At 43.1% G+C, this 20,613-nt stretch overlaps 1 protein-coding gene across 3 annotated transcripts in view; it reads left to right on the top strand.

The window, feature by feature from the left end:
- Positions 1 to 20,613, top strand: part of yipf3 (Yip1 domain family, member 3) — a 788,655-nt gene that overhangs the window by 763,950 nt on the left and 4,092 nt on the right. Inside the window, exons 1-8 of one of the 3 annotated variants that reach the window (XM_072550713.1) lie at positions 106 to 183; positions 1,269 to 1,371; positions 2,038 to 2,238; positions 3,371 to 3,477; positions 12,070 to 12,115; positions 13,386 to 13,478; positions 17,941 to 18,072; positions 19,960 to 20,073. In XM_072550713.1, the coding sequence (XP_072406814.1) occupies positions 2,062 to 2,238; positions 3,371 to 3,477; positions 12,070 to 12,115; positions 13,386 to 13,478; positions 17,941 to 18,072; positions 19,960 to 20,073 (669 nt within the window). In that variant the 5' untranslated portion in view covers positions 106 to 183; positions 1,269 to 1,371; positions 2,038 to 2,061. Of the gene's footprint in view, positions 1 to 64; positions 184 to 1,268; positions 1,372 to 2,037; positions 2,239 to 3,370; positions 3,478 to 12,069; positions 12,116 to 13,385; positions 13,479 to 17,940; positions 18,073 to 19,959; positions 20,074 to 20,613 lie in introns of those variants that run through there. The other 2 variants (XM_072550712.1, XM_072550711.1) reach the window with 2 other exon arrangements.

Raw genomic sequence — 20,613 nt, 5'->3', positions numbered from 1 at the left:
CGTGCGGCAGCCATGACACACGTTGAGGCTGACCTTCGACCCCGCCCCCTTTGACCCGCCGCCATTTCCGCCGGAAGCAGCCTCGCTGTCCACGTCGCTGTGCGCGCCGCTTTCCGCTTTGTGAGCCCTCCAACATGGCGGCGGGGGGGAGCAGGAAAGAGCAGCGAGTGGGGGGCGTTCGAGGTAAAAAAAAAACCCATCAGCGGCGCCGGCAGCTGGGGACGGGACCTCACCCCCCACTCTCCCCTCACCCCCACTCTCCCCTCACCCCCCCACTCTCCCCTCACCCCCCACTCTCCCCTCACCCCCCACTCTCCCCTCACCCCCGGTCTCCCCTCACCCCCCACTCTCCCCTCACCCCCGGTCTCCCCTCACCCCCCACTCTCCCCTCACCCCCCACTCTCCCCTCGCCCCCCACTCTCCCCTCGCCCCCCACTGTCCCCTCGCCCCCCACTCTCCCCTCGCCCCCCACTCTCCCCTCGCCCCCCCACCCCCCACTCTCCCCTCACCCCCCACTCTCCCCTCACCCCCACTCTCCCCTCACCCCCACTCTCCCCTCACCCCCACTCTCCCCCCACTCTCCCCTCACCCCCCACTCTCCCCTCACCCCCCACTCTCCCCTCACCCCCCACTCTCCCCTCACCCCCCACTCTCCCCTCACCCCCAGACTCATACAACAGAGGAACACACTGGTCCAACTCGTCCCCCCGACCAGATATCCCAATCTGACCAAATACTGACAACAACAAAGTGCTGGGAATCACGGGGGGGAGCTAACTGACGTTTTAATGACTCTTCGTCAGTGCTAACGTGGAGGGGGCAGCATTTATGCAATGGTGGGGTTCTGGGTGTGGAGTGCTGGGGGAGGAAGGGCGCAGATTAAGTGATCAGAGTGTGACAGTGGCAGGACATTGGTGTGTCTAACTGCCAAAGTAGAAAGAGCAGACAGTCCCAATGGGTGGGGGAAGGGAGGGAGGGAGAGGACATGGTGATACAGAACACAAGTAAAGCGAAAAGAAAGGGAATAAGTGGGAGTCAGTTCGCAACCTAATATTAAAGTCCACATGGATGTACGGTGCCTAGTCTGGACATGGAATGTTGTTCCTTCAGTTTGTGCTGTGATACCCTGGAGCATTGCAGCATGTCGAGGACAGACAAGTGGGAATCCGAGCAGGATGCTGTGTTTAAAAAAAATGACCGGCTACGGGAAGGTCGCGATCATGCTTGCACGCAGACCGGAGGTGTTCCTCACCTAGTCTGCATTTTAGTTTCTCCAATGTAGAGTGGGCCGCATTGGGTGCAACGAATACAAGACACAGGATTTGAGGAGGTACAGGTGAAATGCTGCTTCACCTGGAAAAAAATGTTTAGGTGAGAAGGTGAAGGGGCAGGTTGCAACTTCTGTGGTTATATGGGAGGTGCTGTGGTGGGTGTGGGGAAATTGTGATCTCCAGCATTTGTTGTTTCAATACAGATTCCAGCGTCCACAATAATTTGTTCCTAACTCTGACCTACATCCATTTGCCAGCATTTGGCCCGTATCCCTCCAAATCCTTCCTTATCACATACCAATCGAGATGTTGTTTAAATGTTGTAATGTATCAGCCTCCACCACTTCCTTTGACAGCAGGTTCCTAACATGCACCATCCTCTTCATGAAATAGTTACCTCTCAGGTCTTTTTAAAATCTTTCCCCACTCATCTTAAACCTATGTTCTGTAGTTTTAGATGCCCCCCCCCCGAGGAAAACGACCTTGGCTATACAACCTATCTATACCCCACATGATTGTATAAACTTCTATAAGTTTGTTCTCCCCCCCCCCCCCCCCTCCCCCGTGCCTCCCACACTCCAGGGTAAAAAGTCCCAGCTTATTCAGCGTCTTCCTATAACTCAAACTCTCCAGTCCTGGCAACATACTTGTAAATCTTTTCTCTCTCTCACTCAACCTCTTGTTTCCCCCTTATTGCTCTCTTGTCTTTTTTTAGCTCATTTCATCATTAATTTCCATCCACTTAAACTCTGCATGTAATCTCTAGGCCAGCAGCTCAGCAGTGATTGACATGGAGAATATGGACGACACATCTGGTTCAAGTTTTGAGGATATGGGAGAGATGCATCAGGAACTGAAAGAGGAAGATGACGTTGGTGAGGAACCAGCACCAACAGAAGATGATGACAGTGCCTTCCTTGGTATGAGGGGGCTAAAAGGCCAGTTGGGCCGTGATGTAGCAGATCAGGTATGGATGAAGGTTTTGTCTTCCTGACGTCTAATGTTTTCACAAAAGGTGAAGTTCCCTTGTGATGTCTTTTTCCTGTTGAAATCACATCACGTTATTTGAATCTGGTTCTAATTATTAACGGCCTAAAGTACCACTCAATTTGCAAGCAATTAGGTATGGCATTGAATACTGACCTCGGTAATGCCTACATCTCATCAAAGAATAAAGAAAAAAGTCATTTTTATGTTGAGATTCTTAATACAGGCAACCTTTTTCCTTGTTCTTGTTCTCAACTTGCCTGTTTAGATTTTTCATGGCCTACATATGATACTAATCCTGTATTCCACCCATCGATAGTAGAAACGTTTCCTCTAAAGGTGTGCATCTGTCAGGTGTTTCTGTGCATGCTGATTGGCATGCCATGCGATGACTACTGTTCTTGGAAATGCTGCTGTGAGGCCTCAGAGGCTTGTAACAGCAGAAAAATAAATACAGAGAATGTTAGTGAGCAGTCACTGTTCTACTAGTTCACCCTTGGAAAGATTGAAGCCATTTTTCTTTGCTCATCCCACTAAAATGTGTTTCTCTTAAGCTAGTGAATCAGACCATTTGTGACCTCTGCATCTTGGTGAATCTCTAAACCACACATCCTGCACATCACAAAGACTACCTCAAAAATCCTGCCCACCACTGGTTGCATTCGTTAATTGTCAATTGCCCAAAAGTCAAAAATTATGAACAACAATCTCCAAATCGTATTTTTTTTAAAGAGGAGTCTCAATCTCTGCACTTATCTCAGTTCCTCTCATTAGGCCTTTACTGTGCCCATTTTCCGAGCCCTTTGCCATTTAAACTCCCCTGCCCTCTACCCTAACACACAATCTTCCCTTTTGTTGTTTTTCCCCTTTTCACTGTCTCAAGACTAATTATTTTCCTAAATGTGAGTTCTAATGAAAGGTCATGTATCTGAAATTCTAATGCTGTTTTTCTCTCTTCACAGACATCACTTGACCTATTGAATGTTTCCATCATTTTCTGATTAATTCTCAACAAATGTATTGTGATTTTGGCTATGTTCTATTTAGTTGCTTCATGACATAGTCATCTCTTAAATGGTCTGCCTTCTCTCAGTTTGGATTTTCTTTTGTAGGTGTGGCAGGCAGGCAAGAGGCAGGCATCAAAAGCTTTCAATCTGTATGGTAATATTGATATTCTCAGACCATACTTTGATGTTGAGCCTATCCAAGTTAGGAACAGGTATGTACTCCTCCCTTGTACTTTTTACAAACTTAATGGATTAATAAGAAAAAAGGTGAGATAGAATATGAAAATTGTAAGAGAGGTGCAAGCTATTCAACTCAAACCAGCCTGTTAATCTTTACCACCCTCATAATCCTTGGTCTTAATTCTGTGTGCCAGTTCTGTTCAATCTCTTTACCCTTTTATTGCAACCCCCTTTTTTTAGAAATTATTTTTATTGAAAAATCTTTCTTGGTGAAATTATAAAATTACGAAAATATAACAACAAAAACAACAACAATAAACCAACTACTGTGCTACTCTACAAAAGAACTCACAACAACTCTCAGTACACACCAATAAATAAATAACGCCATTCAGTGTAACAAGACCTCAGCTCTCAACCTTCCACGGCATGAATTATTAAACCCATGTTTGCTATAAATTCTTCCTCTCAGGACATTAGGCTTACTAAACCTAACCACCATGGCCAGACAAAAGCCCTAATTAAAATGGCAGACAGATCTGCTTCCAAATAATTCAAAAAGGGCTGCCATGTCTTATAAAAATTGTTTGTTTTCTGCTGCACCATATTTATAAGAAAGTCCAAAGGAATGTGTTCCATAATTAACTTATGTCACCCCAACAGACCCGGGGAGGGGAGGGGGGAGGTTCTCAGACACCCAGCACATGAGAATGTTCTTCCTTGCTCAAAAAGTGAGGATGCTAAAAAGCTGTCTCCCATGCACATTAAAGGGAGATAAATTCGGCAAACCGAGGAGAAGAGAAACCAGATCCATTTGACTACAGTCCCCTTGATCCCCTCTATGACTCCTGCCACAGCACTCCAGTGTGTACAGAGCCTGTGGCAGGACCACAAACAACGAATGAGGGTACCCGTATTTATTTTACATTTGGGGTAAATTAAAGATGTACCCCGCTTAAATTTTGGAAGACGATCTGGGGCCAGCTGAGCTATATGAAAAATCTTTAACTGCATAACATGGGCCCTCTTACATATCAAAATCTTCCTTGAATTCTCACAAATGTCCTCCCAAGTTTCCAGAGTGATCTCCACCCCTAACTCTCTCTCCCAAACCACCGTAATCGCTCAGTGTCACCGCGGTAACCCCCCCCCCCCCCCCCCAACCAATGAAGAGAGTACTCACTGAAGGAGTGCTCTTAGCCTGAAGCACCCTCTTTTCTGTATCAGATCTAAAACTCTCAGTCAGAAGCATAGTCTCTTTTCGAATAAAGTCCCAGATCTGAAAAAAATGGAAGAGGTCCCTGTTCGATAATCCACACTTACAAGTTATTTGATCAAATGACATTAATGTTTCATCTTCAAACAGCTCACTCAAACAACAGACTCCCCAATCTGCCCAGGACTTAAACCCGGGAACCATCGTCCCAGGCCGGAAACCTGGCATTCCAATAATGGGTGTATGGAAAGATGGTTTAGACATTTTACCCTCCATGTGTCTCCTTGCCGTCCACACTTTGACAGTATTAATAACTATCGGATTGCGGCATTGTTCCACAACTATCCTCATGTTGTCCAGAAACAACAGGTTAATAAGAGGACACTGCCCTGGGAGGCCTCAATATCCAATCATATTGACGCCGAGTCTTCACAGGCCCGATCTCTCACAAAAAGAAGAAAGGGAGCTCAATTGATATCTTCTGACATCCGGGAGATCCATTCCTCCCAACTACTGGGGCATTTGCAATTTCATAAGCTTGATGAAAGGCTACTTATGGCACTAAATAAAAGAACTAAACCAACCATTTAATTTCCGAAATGTTTGTCGAGGTAAAAGCAAGTGAAGCAACCGTAGAGGGTATAATAAGCGAGGAAGAACATTCATTTTAATAAGAGCAACTTGACGTAGACATGATATTGGCAGGACCCCACCCCATCTTTGAAGGTCTTGTTTAATCTTGTCAAACAAATGAACAAAATTAGCCTTGAATAACTGATCAAAATTCAAGGTAACAGAGAAGCTCAAATAAAGAACACTCCATTTGCCCACTTAAAGGGGAACCCACGTTCAATGTCTGGTATTCTCCTAAGATCCACCAGAGCCACAGCCACCACTTTTGAAAAATTGATATTATAACCTGAGAAAAAGCCAAATGAATTAATACATTGTATCAACTGGAATACAGGAAGAACTAGCCATTTGGATACAGAACTGGCTCAAAGGTAGAAGACAGAGGGTGGTGGTGGAGGATTGTTTTTCAGACTGGAGGCCTGTAAGCAGTGGAGTCCTCTATTTTTCGTCATTTAAATAAATGATTTGGATGCGAGCATAAGAGGTACAGTTAGTAAGTTTGCAGATGACACCAAAATTGGAGGTGTAGTGGACAGTGAAGAAGGTTACCTCAGATTACAACAGGATCTTGACCAAATGGGCCAATGGGCTGAGAAGTGGCAGATGGAGTTTAATTCAGATAAATGCGAGGTGCTGCAGTTTGGGAAAGCCAATCTTAGCAGGACTTATACACTTAGTGGTAAGGTCCTAGGGAGTGTTTCTGAACAAAGAAACCTTGGAGTGCAGGTTCAGAGCTCCTTGAAAGTGGAGTTGCAGTATGGGAGTTGGGAGGTCATGTTGCAGCTGTACAGGACATTGGTGAGGCCACTGTTGGAATATTGCGTGCAATTCTGGTCTCCTTCCTATCGGAAAATTGTTGTGAAACTTGAAAGGGTTCAGAAAAGATTTACAAGGATGTTGCCAGGGTTGGAGGATTTGAGCTATAGGGAGAGGCTGAACAGGCTGGGGCTGTTTTCCCTGGAGCGTCGGAGGCTGAGGGGTGGCCTTATAGAGGTTTACAAAATTATGAGGGGCATGGATAGGATAAATAGACAAAGTCTTTTCCCTGGGGTGTGGAAGTCCAGAACTAGAGGGCATAGGTTTAGGGTGAGAGGGGAAAGATATAAAAGGGACCTAAGGGACAACTTTTTCACGCAGAGGGTGGTATGTATATGGAATGAGCTGCCAGAGGAAGTGGTGGAGGCTGGTACAATTGCAACATTTGAGAGGCATTTGGATGAGTATATGAATAGGAAGGGTTTGGAGGGATATGGGCCGGGTGCTGGCAGGTGGGACTAGATTGGGTTGGGATTTCTGGTCAGCATGGACGGGTTGGACCGAAGAGTCTGTTTCCGTGCTGTACATCTCTATGACTCTGTGGCTGGGGCACGTGCTGGATTTGAAAGAAAAATGAGAAGATTATCCACATGTAATGTGATTTTATGCACCTTCAACCCTACCTTTGGGGCAGCTATATTAGGGTCCCCACAAAAGGCCTATGCCAGTTAATCAATCACCAATGTGAAGAGCAAAGGTGAGAGGGGACAGCCATGCTAACTGCCCCTACCAGTGTTAAAATTATCAGACCGTATACCATTCGTGAGAACTGCTACTGTAAAGGACCCTTACCCATCTAGTAAACATTTCACACAGGCCAAACTGCTCCAGGGTATAAAAAAGATACGGCCGTTACACCCAGTCAAATGCCTTCTCCATGTCCAAGGAAACCACCAATCCTTGAACTGACCGTTGCCGCCACCTTTCAATCTTGTTAAGCAGTCTCCTAACATTAGAAGATCTGTGACCGTTTATAAAGCCGGTCTGATCCTCCTTAATAATAGAGAGCAACACCCTTTCCAACCTCAATGCTAGAGTCTTTCATAAAATTTTAGAATCAGTTTAAAAGTGAGATGGGTCTGTAAGAAGCACGGTGTACCAGGGTCTTCCCTTTCTTGAGGATAAGAGAGATATTAGCCTCTCTCAAGGGTGGCAGGATGCAATCCCAACTATATGAATAGTTATACATCTGTAGCGTTGGTCCTGACAGTATATTTACAAATTCTTTATAAAACTCACTGGGCAAGCCATCAAGGCCGGGTGCCTTTCCACTTTGAAGTTACCTCACCGCCTCCTGTATGTCTTGGACTGTTAACGGAGCACTAAGGAGAGATGCCTGTTCAGCAGCCACACTAGGAAGATCCAAATTCATTTTAAAAAAGGCTCCATCTTATCCCATCTGTCCTCACAGCGTTCAGACTGATCAGTTCAAAGTGAAACATCTGAAACGCCTCATTGATCTTTTTAGCATCGTAAGTAAGAATCTCATTCCCTTCCCTAACAGAAGCAATAGACTGGGAGACATTCTTCTTCCTGACCAAATATGTCAAGTATTTACCTAGCCTATCACCATGCGCAAACAGCCTCTGCTCAGCAAAAAGAAGTTCCTCCCTTGTTGTATGCGTTAGCATGGAGTTTAAGGTGGATCGGAGAGCTGTGATCCACTGTAGGTCAACTGAGGCACTGATGGTCAACTGTAATGTGCTGTCTCGGCTGCCTTCAGTTGTGCCTCAAGCAGACGTTGCTGCTCTCCCTTCTGTCACTTCTGGTTGGCAGAGTATGAGATAATTATCCCTCTAGCATGGGCCTTAGCAGTCTCCCAAAGAATGGATGGATTACTAGCTGTACCTGAATTGGTGACCAAAAAAGCTTCAAATTCCTGAGAGAAGTATTCTACAAACTTGCTGTCCTTGAGGATAAAGGGATTCTTTCTCCAGTACCATAAGCCCATTGCATCACCTTTAATTCTAACCATTAAATACACCACTGCATGATCAGAGATGGCAATATTCCCAATCGAACAGGATACCACCAAATCTAACAAAGCCGCAGGAGTGAGGAAATAATCAATCCTTGTGTGGTATTTATGGAAAAGAATGTAAAATCTCTGCCCATAGAGTGTAAACGTCTCTAAACGTCTACCAACCCCAGTTCTACACACAGATCACCCAATTACTTAGATTGTGAAGAAAGCTTTTTTGGGGGCGGGCAGGCGGCCCTTTGGGCATTCTATCCAGCACAGGATCCATAAGGCAATTAAAGTGCCACCCCCTATAATAATATGCCACGGCGCCAAGACCATCAGTCAGAAATTTAAGAGGGTGGGCCGGAGGACAGTAGATATTCAAAGTGCCATATTCTTTGCCTTAAGAATAACAAACTGACCACACACATCTTTAACACAATATATTGAATTAAATGGAGAACCTTCCAGGCAAGTATTGCCACTCCTCTGCCCCTAGTACTACAAGATGAGACAAACATTCGATCAAACCCACCCTCCTGTTACTTAATGTTCCTTGTCATTAAGATGAGTCTTCTGTAACAGTGCAACATCTACCCTTTCTTTTCTAAGGCTCAACAACACCTTTTTTCTTTTAACTGGTGAATGAATCCCTCTGATAGTCCAGGTGCACCGTTTATAAGAACGCTGCTAACCAGGATCCTTTACGATCACATTTCACCTGCCAAGAGGAAGAATTTGTCTTACAGCACGCTGAGCATACTCAAAAGGAAACTCCTAAAGGAAACTCTACTTACAAAAAAGCCAAAAAAAGTAAACTAACTACAAAACACAAAGGTACTTAATGGGGGGCTCTACCCTTGCCCATAGAGGACGCTTACATTTCCCATGCACACCTCCGTCTCCCCCAAACCCAAGCAATGGAAGAAACCAAACAAAGGACATTGTAACCACACAAGTATAACAAAAACAGTGAGCACTCTGCCCAACCCTCACACTATATCAATACCACTCCAGCTCCGAGAGAAAAATAAAACCCACCAACAGCTGTTTTGGGAAAAGAGTGAAAGTGCAAGAAATAAAAGCAAGACAAAAAAAAACCCAAACACTATTGTCCATGTCCATAAACACATCTACATTATTTTAAAGTATCCAAGAAGGTTTTGGCTTGCTCCATGGAATGAAACGACAGCACAGTCTCCTCGTAAGTAATACGTAGCACCGCTGGGTATCTCATCGATTATTGAATACTGAGATCCTTTAACTTTCTCTGAACCTCATCAAACGATTTCCTCTTCAGGATCACTGCCACAGAAAAGCCCTGAAAAAACATTATCTTAGTTCCCTGATAGGTCAGGGCCTGTGGATCATTCCCCAGCCTTCTAGAAGTTTCTATGATTCTCTGTTTGTCCCTGTAGCATTGAAATCTTATCAGAACTGGGCAGGGGCAATCCGGTAAGCTCTGTCAGCCTTCACCCAGTTCACCTCGGCATCCCAGCCAAGAAATTGTGGCAACCAGTCTTCAAAAAAACTTGCTGGCTGCCCACCTTTTACTCCCTCTGGCAGGCCAATGACCCGGATATTTTTCCTCCTACCTTTATTTTCCAGGCCATTGACTGACTCAGTCTGGACCTAAATCCGTTTCTCAAGGGCCTGGATCTGCTCTGCCGAGGACTCAACCTCTGTCTCCAACGCCGTAGTCCACCGCTGAACCTCTTCAACCCACTTCCTGAGCCCTTCCAACTCCTGCTCATGCTGTTGCATCATAGTTGAGCTGGGCTCCAGTTGATTATGAGTCTTCCCTCATCTCCTGGATCAGCTGTCAGATTGCTCAGAGTTCCTCCACAATGTTCTGCTGTGCAGGCATTTCTTTCACAGCTATAGAGGGAGTTGCAGCTGCTTCTCCAATTACAGTCTCGGGCCCGCCCGCTGTTTTCGAGTTTCCTGAGTGTTCAGCCTTAGTCGTTTGCTTCCCCTTAGTCATTTTTGCATGCTCAAAAAACGATTTAAACAGTTGTTTTACCATATAACAATTTTCTTTTTAAAAAAAACTAAGGTCAGGAGCGAAAAAATATTACCACCTTGGGTTGGGGTGCAGAGCTCAGCAAGACTGATCTATTCAGATTGCCGCCATCTTGAATCCCCTGCAGCCACCTATTTTTAAGTGATGACTCAAACTCTGTCTCCAACGCCGTGGTTTGGCGCTGAACCTCTTCAACTCACTTCCCGAGCCCTTCCAAGTTGTTAACTCGACGATACATTCCACATCCTAATACCCTCAGTTTGTTCAGAAAGTACCCTCTCTCCAAAGACACCTGAATTGACACTTGTATCTATGTCCCATCTATGTAAAATCTAATTTAATACTGAGGTTTTTTGAAATCCTGTTTTACAGTTGCAGTTTGAAATGTAGTATTTATTATAACGAAAATTGATTTGACTTGCTCTTTAGGAGTGCCAGTATACAGAGATGGATCAAATGGTCGTCTCGTGTGCTGTAATGATTAATTGATTTCACGGACTCGACTGCAGTTGGATGTTCCGTGAAGATTCATTAATGAATTGAACAGTGATTTTCTGTTCCCATACTATGATACTCATCTTTTTTATTTGTCCACTGTAGTCCAGGATCTTGGAAATGTTAAGACTTTGGATTCTTGGCTTCGGGATCTGAACTATTTAATAGTTTTGAATACAGTAATTTTAGCACAAATGTCTTGTTACATAGTGTGGTGTGGAGAAGCCGATGTTGGACTGGGGTGGACAAAGTTAAAAATCACACAATGCCAGGCTCTAGTGTTGGAAGCTAGTGCTTCCAATAAACCTATTGGACTATAACCTTTTTTAAATTCACTTGTGGGACTTGAGTGTCGCTGGCTGGCCAATATTGATAGCCCATCCCTATTTGCCCTTGAGAAGGTGGTGGTGAGCTGCCTTCTTGAATCGCTGCAGTCCACTTGCTGAGGGTTGATCCACAGTGCCGGAAGGGGGAGAATTCCAGGAGTTTGACCCAACGACTGTGATGGAATGGCAATATATTTCCAGGTCAGGGTGGGGTTGGGTGATTGGCTTGGAGGGGGTGTTCCTAAATACCTGCTGCCCTTGTACTTCTAGATAAAAATGGTCGTAGGTTTGGAAGTTGCTGTCTAAGGACCTTTGGTGAATTTCTGCAGTGCATCTTGTAGCTAGTACACACTGCTGCTTCTGAGCACCGGTGATGGAGGGATTGAATGTTTGTAGATGTGGTGCCAATCAAATGGATTGCTTTGTTGTGGGTAGTGTCAAGCTTCTTGAGTGTTGTTGGAGCTGTACCCATCAAGGCAAGTGGGGAGTATTCCATCACACTCCTGACCTGTGCCTTGTAGATGGTGGATAGTCTTTGGGGTGTCAGGGGGTGAGTTACTCACCACAGTATTCCAAGCCTCTGACCTGCTCTTGTAGCCGCAGTTTATGTGCTGAGTCCAATTGAGTTTCTGGTCAATGATAACCCCAAGGGATGTTGACAGTGGGGGATTCAGAGATGGTAATACCATTGAATGTCAAAGGGTGGTGGTTAGAGTGTCTTTTATTGATGATGGTCATTGTCTGGCATTTCTGTGGTGTGAATGTTACTTGTCACGTGTTAGCCCAAGCCTGGATATTTTCCAGATCTTGTTAGATTTGAGCATGGACTGCTTGAGTATCTGAAGCGTCGCGAACACCGTGCAATCGTAGGTGAACATTCCCACTTCTGACCTTATGACAGAGGGAGTGTTGTTGATGAAGCAGCTGAAGATGGTTTGGTCTAGGACACTACTAGAGATGTCCTGGAGTTGATATGTCTGACCCTGCACAACCACAACCATCCATAACCTGGTATTATGTGATTTTTAACTTTTAACATTTTAAAATGTTACGTAGTGACATTTTATCCACTCAAAATCAGATGAAAAATCTCATGGCCTGTCCTAGTTTCAGTATCGATGTACTTGTGACTTCCATTTGTTCCCAATACAGGTTGCTGGAGTCTTTAATTCCAGTCCGAATGACCAATTTCCCTCAGGTGTGTATGTTTTTCCTTTTGTTTATATTGCACTCCAAGCTGTGCACCCTTATGGTCAGACTGTAGTCTGGAGCCTTGGCAAACATTTTACCTAAAATAACGATTCACATCAAACGCAATGCTGCTGTAAGTAATTGGAAAACGGTGTGGTGAGGGGTGGAGAATTAGAAATCTGGAGCTTTACATTCGTAAGTATTTTGCACGATATTGGTCCCCTTATTTAAGGAAGGACATTCATTGGAGACAGATCCGCGAAGGTTTGCATGACTAATACCTGGACTGTGGGAGTATCCTTATGAAGAAAGAATGGACAAGTTAGGTATGGAGCCCCTAGTTTGCTGGTGTAAAAGTTGCCTTTGTGAAAAAACATACAGGGTCCTGAGGGCTTATGACAGGGTTGAAATGAAGTGCATTTTTCCTCTTGTGGGAAAATCAAGAACTCATAGATCCTGTCTGAAAATCAGGAGTGGCACATTTGAAAAAGAGATGAGGCAAAACATTTTCTGTCAAAGCGTCCTGATTCTTTGGGGTTCTACCTGAGAAATTGGAGGCAGCAGTCAAATTCCTTATGGCCAAGGTAGATTGATACTTGTTCAGTAAAGGGATGAAAGGTTATTGGGGATCAGCGGGAATATGGATTCGGGGCAACTGTGATCTTATTGCGTGGAGAAGCAGGCTCAAATAACAGAATGGCTTACTCCTAGTTTGAATGTTTCTTTACATATTCCCACAGCCCTCCAACCAATGACAAAAGCTATTAAGATTGGGGTCAAAAAGTGTGGTGTTGGAAAAGCACAGCCAGTCAGACAGCATCCAAGGAGCAGGAGAGTCAATGTTTTGAGCGTAAGCACTTCATAAGGGCTTATGCTCAAAGCATTGATTCTTATAATCTTTCGGACGCTGCCTGACCTGCTGTGCTTTTCCAGCGCCACACTTTTCGACTCTGACTCTCCAGCGTCTGCAGTCGTAACTTTCTCCTAGTAAGACTGAGGCCAATTAAAACTTCCAGATCTGAGAACAATATGTTTTTGTTAGGCGACGGTATCAAGGGCTACACAACCAAAGAAAATGGATGGATTCAGACATACGCCAGCCATGACGTAATTGGTGGAACATGTTTGAGAAGCTGAATGGCTGATTCCATTTCCCACAGAGTTGAGATATCTGAGAGATGTTGGATACAACTGTTTGAAAAAATTCTTAGTTTCTTAGGAGTTTAACGGAGTACTATTTTGGATTAGCATTTGCTGATGTTTTGCTTCTCTCACAGAAAGTTGCAGGAGAGCTGTATGGCCCTTTGATGTTGGTTTTCACACTGGTGGCTATTCTTTTGCATGGGATGAAAACCTCTGGGACAGTAATCGTAAGTATCTTATTTGAGCATAGGGTGATGGTGTTTTACGAACTGTAGTTGCAGGTGTTGTGTAACAGTCACTGCTTTATAAAAAGTAACTTACAGAGTCAAGTACTTCGAGGCTTTTCAGCATGACATGAGTAGAAAAGCAAGACAATAAAAAATGGCACAGCAGTAGGCCATTCGGCCGCTTGAGCCTTCTCTGCCATTCATTAAGATCATGGCTGATCTGATGTTTCTCTCAAAAACAGAAGTTGCTGGGAAAACCCAGCAGATCTGGCAGCATCAGTGGAGAGAAAGCAGAGAAAAATGTTGCAGATCCTGTGTCAGCAGCCAAAGAGTTCCTAAGAAGGGTCACTGGACCCAAATCATCAAGTTGACTTTCTCTCCACTGATGCGACCAGACCTGCTGAGTTTTCCCAGCAATTTCTGATTAATTTTTGATTTTCAGCATCCCCAGTTCTATGGGTTTTTATGTGCAATATTCCTCACATTCACGTACCTGCATTTTTGCTGTAATTTTTGATTCCCCACTGATCACCTGATGGAGGCGAGTACAGGACGTATCCGTGGAATCATTTTCCACGGTTTCAGTTACCCGCAGTTTGCCACAGCCCTAACATGTTACAGGCAACCTTCCAGAACCAGGAGGCTGCCGGGAATGTGAGTTTCCCATTTAATTGAATGGGTTCGCTCCTGTCCCCAGTTTTGGGCTTCTACGGTAGGTCCTGGAATGTAATCCCACGGGTACAGGGGTCTAGTGTACAATTACAACATTGAAAAGGCATCTGAATGTGATTATAATAGGAAGGGCTTAGAAATATATGGGCCAAATGCTGGCAAATGGGACTAGGTCATATTGGGATATCTGGTTGGTGCAGACAAATAGGGCCAAAGGGCCTGTTTCTGTGCCGTATGATACGACCTGTCTCAGTCTAAAATATACGTAAGGACTCTACCCCACAGCTCTCTGTGGCAAAGAACTCCAAAGACTCTCCACCCTCAGAAGAAATTCCTCCTTATCTCAGTCTTTTATTCTGAGACTATGCTCTCTGGTCATGGGCATACCCATGAAAGAAAGCATCCTCTCAGTATTTATCCTGTCAAGCCCCTGAAGAATTCAATATGTTTTAATTAGATCAATTCGTGTTCTTCTCAACTCCAGTGAGTAGACTCCCAACTTGTTTAGCCTTTGCTCATAAGACAATACCTCCACATTATACTCCATTTGCCAACTTTTTGCCCACTTACTTAACCTATCATTTTCACTCTGTAAACTGTTTGAATCCCTCTCACGACTTGCCTTTCCACCTATTTTTGTGTTGTCTGTAAATTTGGCTACAGTACATTACGTTATTTTCTCCATGTCATTATATAATGTAAACAGTTGCAGCCACAGCACTGATCCCTGTGGAACCGCAAAAGCCAACAGATGTATATACCGAAAGTAATGTGATGACAAAGTTAATTAGAACTGAAATGAAGGGAATAAGAATCTCTAAATCATGTGGTGAGGGGAGGGGGCTCATGATGCACATTGTATTAAATCATTTAATTGCTATTTATATACCACTTTGAGTAAATGGTTCATGATGCTTCATAAAATACAAAAAGGAATGTTGCAACAATAAGAGTGCAGCTAGTGAGAAATGTTTATTCACAGTTAGTACTGGAACAGAAACTAAACACTTTACTGTCATTTATCAGTATTTAATATATCAAGGATTCTTTTGTCTGGAATTCATCAGAGAAGATATGGGCTGCATTTTATAAGATGGAGGAGCAGAAGTGGGCCATTTCTTTCAGTATCTTTGAATCAACTAAGCCCTCCTGATTTTTCAGAATAAATTGTTCCCACTGCAGGAATTTATGCTCCTTGCAACATTTGCGTCAAAGATACTGAAAGAAATGGGAGAATCCTTGATTTCTCACAATATTGTGTTGCTGTTATATTTTGTTGGTAAATGGCATGGATTCAGGTAAGGAAGATCCATTTGATAACACTAAGAAAATTTGTAGTGTGTCTCATCATTTGAAATCCATTTATGGAAAAGCTGATGATTCAAGGTAAAATGCTAAGAATAGTTAAGAAATTGGTTGAACAAAACGCTCTTGATTAATAAGGAGATCAGCGATTATGAGGAGAAGGCAGGAGAATGGGGTGAGAAACATATCAGCCATGATAGAATAGCAGAGCAGACTCTATGGGCTGATTGTTGCTCCTTTATCGTATGCAACTGTAGGTACTGAGCAGTGGAGGTATGTTGGGTCAGAACCAAATGGTGCGGGAATTAGTGATGAAACCCATTAAGTGACTTAGATACAGACACTTCAAATTGCTCTGTTATTGCAGGTAATTAAACTCATACACTTCAATCTGAAAAAACAAATTGGGAATTCCTAACCAAGTTGAGATGTTCAAATCAGCAGATCAGTGGTGAATGGAGTTAGATTAGAATAGATTCTTACAGTGTGGAAACAGGCCCTTCGGTCAAACAAGTCCACACTGACCCACCGAAGCGCAAGCCACCGAGACCCATTCCCCTACATTTACCCCTTCTCTAGCACTTTGAGTTTGAGTAAATGTAGGATCGATGTCAGTAATTGTTAAATGTCCCATATTCACCCAAAGATACGGGATTCTCCAGTCTCCAGGCCAATATTCTGGCCTCTCTAACTCCTCCATTAAACAGGTTAACTGACCAATTGCCTCACTGCTGTTTGTTAGCTCTTGTTTGCATAAAATAAATCGCAAATAGCTACAAAAGTTACGACACTTCAATGTCACTTAACTGTATGTGACATGCTTTGAGATAGTTGAAGTGCATGTTTTTGTATACACTTAATGGTAAGGTCCTGGACAGTGTTGTTGAATAAGGAGACTTGGGCCAAATGGCCTCTTTCCACACTGTAGGGATTCTAAGACTGTGAAAGAATCCTTGGAATAGTGAAGAATGCATTTGGTATGTTTGCCTTTATTGGTCAGTGTATTAAGTACAGGAGTTGGGAAGTCATGCTGTGACTGTACAGGACGTTGGTTAGGCCACTTTTGGAATACTGCATGCAATTCTGGTCTCCATCCAATAGGAAGAATGTTGTGAAACTTGAAAGGGTTCACAAAAGATTTTCCAGGAATTTGCCCGGATTGGAGGCTGGGGCTATTTTCCCTAGATTGTCAGAGGCTGAGGGGTGACCTTATAGAGATTTATAAAATCATGAGGGGCATGGATAGAGTAAATACGCTAGGTTTATTTTTTCCTAGGTTGGGGGATTCCAGAATTAGACAGCATAGGTTTAAGGTGAGAGGGGAAAGATTTAAAAGGGACCTAAGGGACAACTTTTTCATGCAGAGGGTGGTGCGTGTATGGAATGAACTGCCAGACAAAATGGTGGAGGTTGGTACAATTACAACATTTTAAAAGCATCTGCATGGTTATATGAATAGGAAGGGTTTAGATGGGTATGGGCCAAGTGCTGGCAAATGGGACTAGATTGATTTAGCATGTCTGGTCAGCATGGACAAGTTGGAGCGAAGGGTTTGTTTCAATGCTGTACAGCTCAATGACTCTAAGAAATTTTTCCTCATCTCAATCTTAAATGGGACGCCCCATATATTTAAACTTTTTTACAAACTTCTGGCTTGGTTCTAGATCTCTGGCAAGGACAAGCAATGTCACAGCATCTATTCTCTCAAGGTTTCAAGTTGTATGCACTTAACAGAGTTTCACCTTTCATTTGTCTTCACTAGACAATATATGGCCTTTCTGCTCAATCATTATTGATAGCACAGACTTCTTATCTCTTTGTAAATCTTTGTTGCATCCCACTCTACACAAGTATATTGTGCCTGAGGTAAGGAGACCCAAGTTATGCATAATATTCCAGATGTTGTCTCACCAAAGCCCTAAGCAACCACAGCAAAATCCTTGCCTTTACCACTCCAACTCTTTGTAGGAAAGGCTCACGTTCCATTGGCTTTCCTAATTGCTGTATCTACATTTTATTGTGATTTACTAATCTCTTACCTTTTGCAAAGTTTTCTCTCAAAGTGGATAGTTTCAAACTATCCCACATTATAGTCCATTTGCTACACCTTATCCAATTACTTAACCGTCAAAATTCCAAAGAAACCTCTTTGTATTCTCATAGCTTACTTTTTATTATTGGTAAACTTGGGTACAATATATCAGTACTATCTAAGCTTTTTATATCAGGTATAAAAGGTTGAGGCCTGAGTATTGGCCCTTTCAACGCCCCACAGGTTACTCTCTGCCATCCTCAAATTGAATAGTTTATTCTTCTTCCATTTTTCATCTGTTCACCAACTGACCTTCTCATGAGCCTGAGAAAATAGGGAGAATATACCAGGAGTCGGGGAGAAGCATGAACAGTGAGGAATCTTTTCAACTGATTAATTTTAAACAAGTGCAGTTGTTACAATCTCGCCCATTACTATTGTATGTTCCTGCAGAGAGAGGGCACACTTATGGGCACTGCAATCGGAACCTGCTTTGGTTATTGGCTGGGTGTTTCCTCCTTTGTCTACTTCCTGGGCTATTTGTGTAATGCACAGATTACAATGCTGCAGATGCTGTCACTACTGGTAAGTGTTGTGGGATGCATAATTAAACATTTGCGTTTTAATCAGAAAATAATTCAGATGTTTGGTCAATCACCTCTTCTGAAGATTGGAGATCTAATTCATTCAGCAGGGTGTTCCGTCTCAGACCACATTCAAGTGATTATTTGCAATGTTTGAGAGTTAACATTTGATTACTAAAGCACATTGATATCATTGGCAAGATTGCACATCCCGAGTTGCCCTGAAAAAAGCGCCCTAGACCATCTGTTGTGTCACAGTGCTATAAGGAAGGGAGTTCTGGGCTTTGACCCAGTGATAATGTAGAAATAACAATTTTAGAATGGTGTGTGGCTTGGAGGGGAACATGTATTTGATGATGTTTCTGGACTGCTGTTTTCTGAGATAATAGAGCTCATGGGTGTAGAAGATTGGAAGAGCCTTACTTGAGTATACCTTGTCAATAGTACACAGTTCTGCCTCTGTATTGGTGATGGAGGGAGTGAATCTCTTTACATAATGTGGATTGGCTGCTGATCAAGTGGGATACTTTGTCCTGGATGGTGCTGAGCTTCTTGAGTGTTGTTGGTGCTGTCAAATTTGGTCAAATGCTATGTTGATCTCGGGTAGTCATTCTGAAATGCAGCTTTTTAAACAAAACTGTAGTAAGGTTTACAGTCAGGTGATTCTGTCAGAATTCAAGCTGCTTATCAGTGAGCAGTTAATTGTTGTGCACATACCATTTGCTAGTGCTATCAATGACATCTTCCATCACTTTGATTGAGAGTCTACTGATGGGGAAGTAATGAGCAGAGTGGATTTATTCTGCTTTTAGTGGACAAGTCATAACAGCAAAAGTTATGGTTGGTATAAAACCTGGAAGTATTATGAACTGCTAGGATGATAGTGCAGAACTTCAAATGGACATTGACAAGGTGGTGGAGTGGTTGGACGAATGGCAGATGAAATTTGAAAAAAAGAAGTGTAAAGTGCTTTATTTTGTTAAAACTGACGCAAAAAAGGCGAGAGTCCAAAGAATTTGGTGGAGCACAGGGACCTGATGTATCTGCATAAATTATTAAAGGTGGCAGGATAGGTAAAGAGAGCAGTTAATAAAGCAGTACCTTGGACTGTATTAAAGGGTGTAATGTATAAGAGCAAGGCGATTATACTAAACCTGCATGAAACACTCACTCAGCCTCAGCTGCATTATTGGGTACCATGCTTTAGGAAGGTTGTAAACACATTGGAGAGGATACAGAAAAGATTTATGAGAATGATTTTAGGGTTAAGGATCTTCACTTATGGAGATTGGACAAATTGGAACTGTTTACCTTAAAGGTGTGTCTGAGGGAAGATTTGATGGAGATATTCAGAATTGTTGGGAAGAAGAGCCTGGACAGAATAGAAAGGGATAACCTTCTCATGGATGAAAGAATTGGGAACTGAGGGGGCATAGGTTTAAAGTAATTGGCAAAAGAAGCAAAGGTGTCATGAAAAGATTTTACACACCAAGTGGTAAGTGTCTGAGATGTGCTGCCTGACAGTATGGTGGAGGCAGGTTCAAACAAAGCATTTAGGAGGAAAATTGATAATTACCTGAAACATGAATTTGTGGGCTACAGGGAAAAGGCATGGGAGTAGCATTTGGTGAATTGCTCCTTGAGAGATCCGGCACATATACAACGGATCAAATGTTGAAATCATTCTATAATCACTCTGTTGTCAGGAAGATAACTGATGGTTGGATGTCCCTTAGTGAAGTTCTGTTTCTAGATGCCTGATCCCTGAAAACAATATAATCAGGTGGTGTGACAATTCAAACGATGAATGATATAGCCATTGTCTTATATGGAACTATGTGAAATCAGTATTGCTCTGTCCTGAATTAATTGTACTGCTTGTTCACAGGGCTATGGTCTGTTTGGACCCTGCATTGTGTTGCTTGTCACCTACAATGTTCATCTCCATTCCCTTTTCTATCTGTTGTGGCTTATCATTGGAGGACTGTCCACACTCAGAATGGTAGGCAATTTTTCCCTGTAACTATGTCCAGGAATCAGACGAGTTGTGATCTCAATATTATAGGCATTGGAGAAAATCTTTTTTTTTTAAAATATGGTTCATAACGATACCAAAATCGAGCTGTTAGACCTGTCCAAAGATTGAATTGCCTGGGACTTTTTCTATAGAGAACTAAAGGCTAAGTGGTAACTGAATGGGCATCTTCAAACTGATAAACTGGGTATAAGTAGCGAAGATAGCGGGAATCCAAAACTGGCAGTTGTTAGTATATGATAGCCATGAAAAAATCCAATAAAGAATTCAGGCAAAACCACTTCACCCAGATGTTAGAAGTGGGAACCATCTGTCACTGCTCTTGTGGCAAAGCCAAGTATGTACATAAGAAAGAAAGAATAAAAGGATAATACTAATGGGGAAGTTAGGTGGCAGCTCAAGGATTCTTGAACACCAGCAGGGAACTGATGGGCTGAATGGTCCATTTCTGTTTCAATTTGCTGTAATATTATGTTACTGCAGGAGAATAACAATGGGGTGGGAGGG

This window comes from Chiloscyllium punctatum, chromosome 3 (genome assembly GCF_047496795.1).
Source record: "Chiloscyllium punctatum isolate Juve2018m chromosome 3, sChiPun1.3, whole genome shotgun sequence".
NCBI lineage: Eukaryota > Metazoa > Chordata > Chondrichthyes > Orectolobiformes > Hemiscylliidae > Chiloscyllium > Chiloscyllium punctatum.
This window is presented reverse-complemented; position numbering and strand designations above follow the sequence as displayed.